Raw genomic sequence first — 12,812 nt, forward strand, 5'->3', positions numbered from 1 at the left:
AGGAAGAACTAATCTGTCCCTAGCTGCGCGTCTCAAAACACTTGAGATGGGTAATTTCAAGCAGCTGAATTCCATCCGGGTCCTAGTACTAGCGACCTACTCCTGCACACTTGCCTTCATCTTCACTGCCGGTCTTCTCATCAACGCCTGGGACTTTACTACCGAAGACCGCCGAGGGTGCCCATCCTGCAAGAAGAAAGAAGAGATGGATGCAAAGGGAGCGACCATTGCTGAACCTACCAAAGAACCAGGACCAGCTCCTGTGAAAGGGGTGTCGCACTGCCATCGACGTCTGCCTCGTCGGCTACGTCGGTGGCAAGGTCTTCCTGTACCTCTTCCTGGTTGAGCGAGCGCACCAACTCGTGGCCACAAAGCTGCCAAGACTCCGCGACCCTATCTACCTTCTAGCAATCGCTATCGTCCTCTTCGGCTTCGGTGTCCTAGCTGTCTTTGCCTTTGAGACTAGATTGAGTTTCCTGCGCAAACCGTCTTTAGAATCAGCTTCTTTACACCCCTACAAACGCGGCCACAGCCGGCAAGAAACCCAGCGTTTCTCAAATCCGAAAGTCATGCCTATACAGCTTACCCAAGCAGCTATGGCCTGGCTCCAGGTCATTGGCGGGGTTTTGGTGATCTTCAACGCTCAGTGAGTGATGTTTGCAGGTTCACTGTGGCGAAATATTACTGACTTCACTGCAGAGGATTTGTTCGGGCAAGACTCCAACCGAAAATAAAAGGTGTGTCTGTTAATCTTGCGTCAAGTCATACGACGTCTTTCAAGCCTATGACGAAGCCGTTCTCCTCCTGCGGAAATACTCACGGCGATATGCCCCAGGCCCATCGTGAACAGGCAATGTTCTCCTTCAAGCCCAAGTCTGACGGTAAAAATGTCACAGTTGTTGTACCAACAGCGGAACCTCGCCCTTGCTTAGTCGTCGACGACACCGTTGCCTAGCCGAAAGGCTTGCTATTACCACCATCATGCGAACATCCGACGAGATCAAAGCTCACCTCCACCATGGTGTTCATGAGCTTCGTCAAGTCCAACAACTTTTAGCTACCGTATCAGATCGCATTCAGACCGTTTTTGATGCGATCCAAGCATGCAACGCTCGTGCTGACGATATTGACCCTACCATCGATACACTCAATCGCTGGAGTCACACACTGATCGAAGAGATGGGTACCCAATACCGCTGTCGGTCTATTGCTTGTCGAGCGTAAGACGTAGCAATGTAGAGCCGAAAGAGGCTCTACGAGATAAGATTGCCGCTCTCGTCAAACAGGATGCCGAAATCCAACGGCAGGTCACAGCAGCTGAAGCCTCCCACTTCAAGGATGACAATCACAAAGAACGGGTCAATGCACCTGGTCGCAGGATGCATCGTTACCAACAACGTCTTCGTTGACCACTGCGTAGTAAGTCACAACACTGTTGGAATGTCTGAGATCCCGCTGACAAGCACTTTCCAGTCACCGCAAACACCGCCAAGCGCACTATCAGCTCCGCAAGCAGAACACCTTCATCTTTGGCAATCTCTGCTTTGACCTCAAGACATAGCATTAAGCGTTGAGCTTTTGGACTGGGGTTCTGAAGCATGGTTCTCTTCATTCATCGCCCGCAAAGCAGGTATTCAACCCACGAGACGACGGGCTCCCGGGCTATGCGGAGACAAGTGCCACGCCTTTGGATGCGCGCTTCACTACATCCGCCCTCAGATCATCATCAGATCCAACATGCCGAGGTCATGCGCAGAGACCTGAAAGCTCTCAACATTTTCGTGTGGCGTTGTGGCGTTGGCGTTGAAGCCTGTCGGATAGTGCAGCATCTAGCACATCCACGACACAATCATTCTTTTTGCTCCTCAAGAATAGTCAGACATTTAGCCTGGTTCAGGGTCTTCAGGAGGGGCATGGATTGAACGTGCGTCTGGTGAAGGTGCCTCAGCTGCTGAAGAAGATTGCCGGCCGCAGGCCTTATGGTATTAATGAACCTTCGTACGGTGCCCCTCAAGGGTGTTACCAACCCAAGCTAATCTCTGACCAACCCCCGGCTACCATCGCATGGATTGCCCGTCTCTGGACCTTCTTTCGATCTTCTTTCGACAGTATCCTGGTGTCCCCTGGAACCAGCGGCCTGACTATCTCGCTGTGACCCAGCGTGCTGATCCAGCAAGAACAGTTACTACATACAGTAAGGCTCGAGGAAGTTATTAAGCAGACCGAGTTGATGACGATTATCAAGCTTCTCTTCGTCCAGGTGTTTCTGCCGCCGATGTCACGTCTTTCGTGTATGGGTAAGCAGACCTTGTAGTCAAATATTTTTAGCCATGGTAGTTGACAACCTCACAACAGCTCAAGCGGAATTGCTATCCCAGAACATGAATACCATGAATCGTCGTGGAGAAGCCTTTCGGCAAGGGATTGGATAGCTCGCGAGAGCTTCAGAAGGCCTTGAGCCAGATTAGAAAGAGGAGGAGATCTTCCGTATCGATCATTACTTGGGAAAAGAGATGGTGAAGAACATCATGATTCTCCCATTCGGGAATGAGTCCTTTGATGCTGCCTTGAATCGCAATCACAATGACAACGTTCAGATATCTTTCGAAGAGCCAATCGGTACCGAAGGCAGAGGAGGCTACTTTGATGTAAGAGGCCCCACCACCTGTACTTCAACGGAGGCTGCTTCTTGAGATGTTTCTCGATCTTGGCCACTAGCTGGTGTTAGGCTCCTGCTTATGATGGCTGTGTATACGTCTAAGCCGATTCCGGGGACTGACTGAATGCAGTAGAGAGTTCGGCGAGCTATCTGGGAAAGGTTAACATAAATCCAGCATACGGCGCCTTCCAGGCCTACTATGAGGCCGTTCTCCTCCCTGCAGAATCACCAGCTACAATTGCCTGGATCGGGAGCTTTCAGCTCTTCTTTCTATTTTCTATGAGTATCATGGTTAGCCCACTTATTGACAAAGGCTACTTCCGTCTCGGCTTCAACGGAGGCTGTTTTCTGATGTTGGTATCGATTTTGAGCACTAGCTGGTGCCATAAGTTCTGGGAACTGTTGTTTGTTCAAGTGATCTTGACGGGCATCGGCATGGGCATGGCCTTTGGGAGTGGGATCCTGGTCCTGCAGTCCTACTTCACCAGTCACTTGGGCATCGCAGCTGGTCTTACATCTGCAGGTGGATCTGTCGGTACGTGATCTGATCTTTTTGGCCACAATACTATTCAACTTATGATCATCAGCAGATAAAGAGGGGTCAAGACTTCAGCTGTCCACTGGGGGGGTGGGGGTTGTTATCAGGAGCAGCACGCCATTGAGTTCAAGGCCAAAGAAAATTCTGGTACTTTTATAGAATAGACGATAATACAAGAATGCAATCAAGCTCGAGAAAATTCTTCTTTATTCCATGACATTCTTTTTGAAACACAAGATACTCCATGAGAACCTCCGGCACTCACTCAAATGGTCAGAGATATCTGAGGCCAGTCGCAGCCCACTCGAAGCTCTACTGAGATGACATATCCTCTGCAGTGAATCAGATGAGGAGAATCCATTGCACCAACCATTTCAAGTCTTTACGTTCACATATTGATACTGGATAGACTGCTGAGGTTTGTGAAAGTCAAGACGCGACCGCGAAGAGACCTCGGCTAGTCTAACGATTCTGGGTTAGGCCTCCGCCGCTTCAACTTTGTAGATATCTCACTACATAAGGTACGTAGTATCACCACGTGACTTTGTAAATTTAAACGCGATCTCCTAGAAATGCAAGCCAAAGCCCCAATCCTGTTTGCGCCTCCACCAAACAAAGCATCCCAGGTATATAAGCAACCTCTTAGGAGACGAATGCAATGCACCAAGTTCAGATCCGGATGTGAATGCAGTCTCTAGTGGCAGTCTGTAAATGCACCAAGGCCTAAGTAGCTTGACTGATGAAGTTGGGGAATGAATGGAGAGCCAGTCTGACTGACGGTAGAGTCTGTGAATGAATAGGTACCGTGAACGCTTAGCCAATGAATAAGTGTGTCGATGAATGAACTGCGTAAGAAGTCGAATTCGATTCATTATGATGTCTGCCGGATGAATGGAGAACATCACACTTCGTCCGACGATGAAGTCTGGGAATGAATGGAGAAAGTGACTCCCACGACGACGGTGAAGGCAGAGGATCGGCAGGATCGGCAGCATCCACGGGTATTTAAACCCTCTCTATCTCCCACCTTCTCCCTACTTTTTCATCTCTCATGCAGAAACTTCCTTTGCCTATACATACATACTACATTTTTGCTTGGCTTCTATCCTTTTGTGGTATATACAAGTGTGGCGTCTACCGCTTTGTGGTATACACAAGCGTGGCTTCTACTCCTTTATGGTATACACAAGCTTGGCCTCTACTCCTCTGCTTTATCACCAAGGTTGGACTCTATCGCTGCCTGGTATGCACAGTCATGTTAAAGGGCCTAATTCATGTTGAGGATTGGCAAACATTTTGAGGTTTATGCCCGGTGATGCTACTTCCTCTGACTCTACAAACTTGCATTTGTGGCGTATCATGCGGGTGTTACCTGCCAGACCACTCGACTTGGAATAGCTAAGCTAAACTACGTATGCCACATCGTTCAATTACTTTGAGGTGAAAATGCTGTGAGAATCCTGTATTCTGGTCTCCACTTGGGTTTAGTCCCCGAAATCTTAACTATCTTTAAAGGCAAAGCGTTCTGAAACCTACTCGCAGGAGGGGTGATTTCAATGGCGGAAACTTCTGGCAGCAAGCCCGCGATGCAATTTACAATACCCGGAAATGAAAATTTCAACAGCTTCAAGAACAGCCTTTCTTCCATGCAACTCTTCCCTGCATCTGCTCCACACCAGCTTGGCATCCACAGTTTCATGTCAGTATTTTGGTTACCCAAAACTAGAGCTCAGGAGTTCATTTGACGATCAAACACACAGCCTCCTTGCTGTGCCTTCCCAATCACCACTACAACTGCACAAGCCAACAATTTGATCATCCAGTATGCCTGTCTACCTTGTTCACGGTTTCCGCTAGCAGCGTAACCAAGGTCATCCTCCTTCAGACAAGACTGCCCACAACACGTATGAAGAGCAAGACGCAATCCAAGTCTGGCACAGTCGTGAAACATCGCTGCCAGAGCTCATGGGTCCTTCGCATCTCACTGAACCAGAGCTTAGCAGCGAAACAGAGTTCCAAGAGACAGTGAACTCTCAGTCTACCCTGACCCCAACTTAGACAGCATACGGCAACGCTCCTAGCCCATACACAATTCGGAAGGACGTCAACAATTCTTGGTATGCTCACCTCAACGTCTACAAATTCTATCGAGGCAGCTCTACAATCTGATTTCGTGAAGCTTGATGCTCCATGGCCACGACCGCAATACCTAAGGGTTTCTACCAATTCTATCATCAGATAACTTCAAGTTTGGTTGATGCAGATCTGCAGCTGAGGTTGCTGGAAGCTTCGTGCTCCATCACCTCGACCACAATACCCAGATCAATTTTCCATCGATTAGCAAATTAGCAAACGTATCCTGTCACGGATCTGTCAACACAGAGGTCATACGCCGGCGGCTCACTGAACGATCAAGCCTAGACAGAGGATACGACGCGTCACAAACTACATGGAGCGTCCGGCTACTGATACGCGTGGGAGAGTTTACACAGCCTGAAGTCGAAGGTGTGACTCAGTTCTACTGTTGGAAGCCATGAAAAAGAAGCATGTGCTCGGATTTCTGCTATGAGCAGTGTTGGCTTGGGACATTCGCACTATTAAGGATCCAGGAGATGATAGAAGGAACGCTATCATCGTGCAACATGAGTTCGGGTAAGATACCACCGGCTTTATACAGCGTCAAGAGATTACTTCTCCAACTAACATGAGCTCAGTGACCACCGCCTCCACTGGCAAGCGCGCCTCTCATCTAGAAGTCCCCTCAACTGCCATTATTTCGGGTAATCCAGCCTCCACATACCTTCACAACATTAAGAAACACCCATCGCTAACGCAAAGTTAGACAACCAAACCTCCACCACCGACACCACCGACACCACCTCTCAAGTATATACCCCTTCACCACCACCAAATCAAGCAGCCAACCCTCCGTTACAACTCGTCAGGCAAATATCATCGGTTAACACCAGGAGTTAATTTGGTTCATGGTCTTTTCATCAGACTCTCACCCTCAATATATACATACCCTACTGTATCTGAACCCCTCCATACGCCATCAGCAGTCGGCCCAGAGCCATCATCTCATTGCTTAGAAGGACACCTTCGACCTCTTGGTCTTCACACTGAAGCCAATGAACCCACCAAACAAGCACATCTCGGCTTCACTCAGTCCGGTAAATCTCAAACCAAGGGTCCGTCACCGCAGAGATGAGCCCAATCAGTGGGCCTTTGCCCACCTACCTGCTGCCCCACGGTGGCAGAATTCCTCAGCAGAACACCATCGACATCGAACTGGGCCTCATCAACCCACCAAAAAATATCGCCCTAGTTGTCTTCTTACCATTCCTCTCGAGTCGAAAACCAAAATCTACGGTTGCTTACTCACAAATCCCATCAGAACTAGTTTGCATGAGGACCACATCATACCCAAGAGCCCAAAAGTACGTCTGCATAGGTCTCATCGATCATACGCCTAAGGAAGTCGAGCTGTGGGTCCACGGGATCGATCGATGGAGCAGGAGGTATCTTTCTTGGAAGCTAAGGAAAGGATGTTCTGAGTATTTCAGCATGAGCTGTGGCTTGAGGTATTCGCGCAGACCCCGACATTCTCTTTCGCCAACGGATTTGCGAACAAAAGGAAGCCCATCATCTATTTGACGCATCGTCACCAAGAAAATCAGGACAAGGAGGAAGACAAGGACATCCAAACCTCACGGTATTTGATCGAAGCTTCGTGGGAAAAGTCTCCTGCAACGAGGTCGGCCCAGGACTGGACAAGAACATCCAGTAGATCATACTACTGACTAGGTATGTCACTACGCCTAACAACTCCAGACACTCTCGCAGATGCCGACATTCTCTTCTGGAAATGGATGAGCGGCCCCTCACATCACGCTTTGATTTGGACATAGCTCGTTCATGCAAAGAGACGGCCAAAAAGTGCGCCCTAGCGAAGCTCAAGCTTGAACATACCGAGGCTACCAGAGCAGTGTCGATATCTCAGCACCAACAACTTTCCACGCCGGAGTGCCCGACAAAGGGCAAAGTAACCTGGCAAAGCTCAAGGTTGATTACAAACCGAGGCTATCAAAGCAGTGATAAACACCGCAGCGATAACAAAACTCTACGCCGGACTGCCCGAGAGAGGGCAAATTACCTTTACTAACCTCAAGCTTGAATACACGAAGTCTACCAGAGCAGTGCTAGATATCTCAACGGCAACAACTTTTCACGCCAGACTGCCCGACAAAGGGCAAAGTACCCTGACGAAACTTAGGCTTGAACACATCGAGGGCTACCAGGGCAGCGGTAGATCACTCGGCAACAAAACCTCCATGCCGGACTGTTCGACAAAGGGCAAAGTACCCTTACGAAACTTAGGCTTGAACACATCGAGGGCTACCAGGGCAGCGGTAGATCACTCGGCAACAAAACCTCCACGCCGGACTGTTCGACAAAGGGCAAAGTACCCTAATGAAGCTTAAACACACCGAGGTTACCAGAGCAGTGGTAGATCAGTCCCTCAACAGCAACAAAACCTCCGCGTCAGACTGCCCGAGAAAGGGCAAAGTACTCTCAAGAAGCTTAGGCTCAGACACACAGAGGTTATCGAAATAGTGGTGGAAACCTCAAGGACAACAAAATCTTCACGTCGGACGGCTTGATAAAGGGTACTGGTGAAGCTCAAGCTCAAACACACTAAAATTACCAGAGCAATGGTAGATCACTCAGCAAAAGAACCGCCACGCCGAAATGTTCGACAAAGAACAAAGTACCCTGACGAATCTCAAGCACCTTGAAAGCGACCAGAGCAATAATAGATCACTCAGCAACAAAACCGCCATGGTGGACTACTTGATGAAAGGCAAATTACCCTGATGAAGCTCAACCTTGATCACACGCCGAGGCTACCAGAGTAGTAGTAGATCCTTCAACAGCAAAAAAATCTCGACTATTCGAAAAAGGGCAGAGTACACTGCGAACCTCAAGCTCAAACACATTGAGAGCTACCAGAGCAGTGGTCAATGGATACCTCAGCAGCAACAAAATTTCACGCCGGACTGGTGAAGTGCTCGAAGCTCACAGCTACCGACGACATCCTGACCGCTATTGCCGAAGACCACTGGGCAGGTCCGACTGGCTGCAATCAGTAAGAGAATGGTTAAAATGTCACGAACAGAGGTGTTTCCAATCATAGGTCTCTCAGCAGCAACAAAACCCCACGCCGGACTGCCGGACAAAAGGCAAAGGACCCAAAGCTTGACGATATCCTGACCGCTATTGCCGAAGACAGCTGGGCAAGTCTCACCAGCTCTGATCAGTACGAGAACGGGCCAAGAATCACGAAAAGGAGGATTCCATGGGAGGCATGATTCCTAGAACTCCGAGTCGCACAGTGCAATCGGCCGGCAAATAGGCGTTGGATCTCGGACTTCCTACGCTCATTATGGGCTTCACTCCGAAAACCCACATTGTCTGCGAATGGCGATGCGACATTCGAGCCTTCAACAGCCTTGTCAGTGTAGACTTGTCAATGTTCTACGGGTTGATACCGCTTCGACCGATACATTTCCGGCCTCCTCGTCTGCCCGAAAGCCTATCGCAACCAATCAATGAGACTTGAACCTTCTGAGATTCTCTACACTCTTGACTTCATCGCCAAGCGGACAACTTCTCTTGATCAGGTCTAGGGAAGAAAAATGTGAGAGATTCTCCGACAAAATTTTGCAGGCGGACGAAGTATGAGTGTGTATCCGAGCCTGTTGCGCCGCTCAAGTATCGAACCATGGTTCGATCGTCAACGATGTACCTACTACAACGGGACCGCCCTTCAGAGGAGCCCTTTTACGCACCGGCCGACTTTCCGTCATCGACTCAACTCCCCATCTGACACCACGTGCAGGAGCTTGGTGCTTGTTGAGCGGGCTATATTCTTGCCAGAATGGAGCCTTTCATAAATCAAAAGCCTTATGAAGAGCTACCCCCCTCACGATCTATAATTCGTTTCGCAGAAATACGATGCTCGTGTCCTGCCTGAGCCGTGAGCGATCCTGCAGTCATTTTGACCCGTGTTCGTTCACAAAGCTCAAGGAGTTCCATGTCATACGTATGATTGACACTCCCTCTACTGCCTGGGAGAATACATTCCAAGAATATTCATCGGAGACCGACCCAATACGTTCGGAAGCCAGTACCTGGGAGCTTGCATCTACTGGCGCAAACGAAAACCGAAGCACAGTCAGGAAGTTGATAGACACCGGTTTTCATGGAGGAGTTCTGTGCCACTTTGGCGTGTCAGCAAGGTCCTGGCCTCATCTGGTTTGCTAAATATTAGCTCCTAGCATCTATGCTCGATTGGGCGAAGGGGGTTTGGTCAATGGTCAGTGGTGGCCACTGCGGATGTGTGCCAAGTGGGATGGTGCTCATGGGGATTAGAGGCGGGATATGGATGGGATATGGACTTGGTTAGCATTGGAGGGCACTCATTGAGGTGCAGTCGGAGGAGAGGTTTTTGGGTGAAGTACAGTATCAACTGTTCTAGAAGCGCTGCGGTATTGAGGACGTACGTTAGTATTCTGGGTTTCTTCAGAGATAGCATTGATGGAGATATAAGGAAGGAGATAGTTGTTGAACGAAGACACTTTTTAATCATGCAAAGTTTCCTCTATCTACCCCGGTCCTCAAGAACATGAAACCTCCTGCCTCCTGCTAGCCCACCACATCTCCCCTTTCCCCCTTCAAACCACCAAATCCCAACTCCGCCCACGCACCTGCCCTCGTGAACCTCCTCATCTCACGCTAGATCCCCTCGTTGCGCCAAAAAGCCCTTGTAACCGGAAGACCGAGATACGCCACGTTGGCAACGCAAGGGAACTCGCGGTCCTCTTCATCTTCCCCGCCGTAGACGCCTCAAGTGTAGGTACATGCTCCGAAGCAGGCACGTGAACAGCCACCGAATCGTGCCGGTATGGTACCACCGATGGCCTTGCAGAGGCGAGAGGCGACGAATTGGGTCGAGCTTGGAAGTCAGCCTTCTGACACTCGATGGCGTGAAGGGCTGTTTCGAGGACGCCGAAGAGAAAGATGTCGTGGTATGTGGCGATGAAGCCGGAGAGCTGGGGGGATTGGAAAGTTGGAACTGAGGACATCGATGAGCCAGAGGTATGTAGCGTAGAGGAGGTTAAGGGCTGGAGACCTAGAGCTGTTGCTGAGGATGTCACGATCGCTGGCGCGAGAAGTCCGTGCCGTGCTATTCCATTTCCACAGGAAGTACCATCTCAATTTCGCAGTTATCCTCCATGAATTAATTCCTCTCTCGTTTCCAAGCCTTTCGTAAAGCCTCCCAGAAGATAGTCCAATCCTCCGGGTTGTCTTTCCTCAAGAGCTGCGCTCCGTTCTTTCAAAGAAATGTAGCTTTTATTGTGGTCGTAGTCTCCGCTGCCTGACCATGATTGTTGCAATCATCAAGGAGTGATTCGAAGAGGTCTGAAATACTCCAACGCTCTTTGAGGTAGACGTAGAAAGGGGCATGATTTGATCGTTTATTTGCAGAGACAACCAATATAGTCTGAAGAGGAATTTCGGAGGTTGTTTTCATTCAGTGCTTCGACCCGTGCCCATCATGCGATGCCTTCCCGTCCCCTTTGTAAGAGTCTTTCTGTCACATGCAGGTGGCGAAAATGCCTTTTGGTAGGCGAGAGCTGTACCTTTGGAGAAGCGATGACTAATGAGAATGAGATTTAAGAAGGAGGCGAATCGAAGTCTTTAGCACCATGATGCAAGATATAGATCTTCCGAGGGGAGGCCATCTGCTTTATCTCAGGAGGGAAGAGGTTCCAGGTTGTTAAGAAAAGACTGGTAGACGTCAACATGAGCACTCTTACAGAATGAAGAGGTCTCACTTATGTGGAGGCGAGTCTTCTTGTTGATTTTTCTGCGTGCAGATGAGGTTGTGATCCGGCGTAGAAACGGTTTCGACACCCCATCTTCAAATAGTGCCGTTCCTGCCATCTCATACAGAGATTACGCAAGATTTCGAAAACTGCGGCCGGGGAGAAATCGTAGCAAGTTCAAGCTTTGCTTTGACAGCAAAAGAGGGTGATGGCGGCGATTTAGGAGTCCTAGGTAGCTGCAGTAGGGCGTAATGTGGTGACGGATAAACACCTAAAACGCTGGTTTGCCAAGACCTCTACAGCAAAGATCCCATATTCACCAGCGTGCAAGGTAATCGACAACTTTGTTCGGATTCGTATTAGGTATCCATATTCGATAACCTTCCAGGTACGTGTGGTCTATATCCGCAGTCACGATGCGCTCATGCTGATAGAAGATAGCACCTCCGACCCTTTCCAGCCGCCATCAGGAGCCGCCGAGCATCTTTCACCATAAATCGATCATTGGGCAAGGCCAATGTCATGGCTAGCTATTTTCAAGTGGCTCGTCTTTCTAGGTAAAAGCCCATCCTTGTCCTTGGTTTTCCGGGATCCTTTCGCAGCCTTCCGTTCCTTTATGTATATAGCTGACTGACACAGGCGTGCTCATTGAAATTCTCCGCCAAGCGATGGAGCCCATGCCCATACTACTACATTAATTATCTCCTTCCTCCAGATTCTTTGCATCCTTGGACTGGTGGTAACATGGCGAGATCTCTGCTTCCGCTTCGATATGGGGTGGTACTTGATCTGTATCACAACGAGGCCACGAGATGGATCCAGAAGAGACACACATTGGTAACGGAGTGGATGTGGAGCACCCTGAGAGTGCCAAGGAGTTTCCAACAGGAAGGACTCAGTGGATAGAAGTAGAATGGATCATAATGCAACTCGTTGAGACGGTCTTAACCCTCTGTCAACAGTCCTACTCCAGCTGTGCTTGAGATCATGCCTTTCCCGATACCTTGATCTTGGTCTTCATTTCCTTCTGCATTCTCCCGCTCTCGGTGCCTTCAGTGTCCTTGGTGGTTTTCAGTGGGGTATTTGCCCATAACCTGGGCGGGCCATCGATATTGCCAGCTTCGGAATAGCCACCTCGTTGTAAAGACCCAGGCTAGTTGGAAGATGAAAACAGATGCAACAAGAGGGATGTCTAGAGCTTTGCAAAGACTTCTATCAATCCTACAGTCGTGATCTTTGAGATATACCCGCAAAGCCTGTTGTGCTATCATCTCGGACCTGGTATCGATTCCGCCGACGACTGACCGTACTTCATACCTTCCGTTGTGACACCTGTCTCGCCTTCTTCCATTGCATGTATTGGGTCTGCTCGGAGCGTATTCCTTCTTTCCTGCCAGACTCTCCCGGATCCAGTCCCACGAGCTCATATGACCATGCAATCACTGACCAAGTCTTCGAAAACTGAAGCGAACAGAAGAAACAATCTTCGAAAGATCATCAAATGATGCCGTGAGTGCAACTTCGACTAAGCCGTCCATTCAGAGTAGGCATGATTGTTTCCCACTGGCTGATGTGACGTTGCAGGAGCCGGATTGCTGAAACAGAGTGGGTGAACTATGAAGTTGCAGTCGAAAAGGCTAGCATAGGAGCGAAGGTCTGCTTCCTTCCGCATTGTTCGCTCATGAGCAGCTTCTAATTCTTGAGACGTAGGGAAGAGAAAGAG

The 12,812-nt window shown here is 49.3% G+C and overlaps 3 protein-coding genes across 3 annotated transcripts; all 3 read left to right on the forward strand.

Annotated features, from left to right (window-relative positions):
- Nucleotides 1-981: 981 nt before the first annotated feature.
- HO133_005001 (uncharacterized protein) lies at nt 982-1,409 on the forward strand (the record flags this gene model as incomplete). Its single annotated transcript, XM_037295913.1, has 2 exons — nt 982-1,183; nt 1,240-1,409. 2 exons carry the CDS (start codon nt 982-984, stop codon nt 1,407-1,409), a joined length of 372 nt encoding a protein of 123 aa, XP_037148611.1.
- A 1,119-nt stretch (nt 1,410-2,528) lies between these two features.
- HO133_005002 (uncharacterized protein) lies at nt 2,529-3,202 on the forward strand (the record flags this gene model as incomplete). The annotated part of the gene is made up of 2 exons (XM_037295914.1): nt 2,529-2,648; nt 2,795-3,202. 2 exons carry the CDS (start codon nt 2,529-2,531, stop codon nt 3,200-3,202), a joined length of 528 nt encoding a protein of 175 aa, XP_037148612.1.
- Nucleotides 3,203-8,221: 5,019 nt separating this feature from the next.
- Nucleotides 8,222-8,569, forward strand: HO133_005003 (uncharacterized protein; the record flags this gene model as incomplete). Its single annotated transcript, XM_037295915.1, has 2 exons — nt 8,222-8,346; nt 8,395-8,569. The coding sequence occupies 2 exons, from the start codon at nt 8,222-8,224 to the stop codon at nt 8,567-8,569; spliced, it is 300 nt and encodes a 99-aa protein (XP_037148613.1).
- Nucleotides 8,570-12,812: the final 4,243 nt, after the last annotated feature.

The sequence above is a fragment of the Letharia lupina genome (assembly GCF_014066315.1).
Source record: "Letharia lupina isolate WasteWater1 chromosome Unknown contig_20, whole genome shotgun sequence".
NCBI classification, from domain to species: Eukaryota; Fungi; Ascomycota; class Lecanoromycetes; order Lecanorales; family Parmeliaceae; genus Letharia; species Letharia lupina.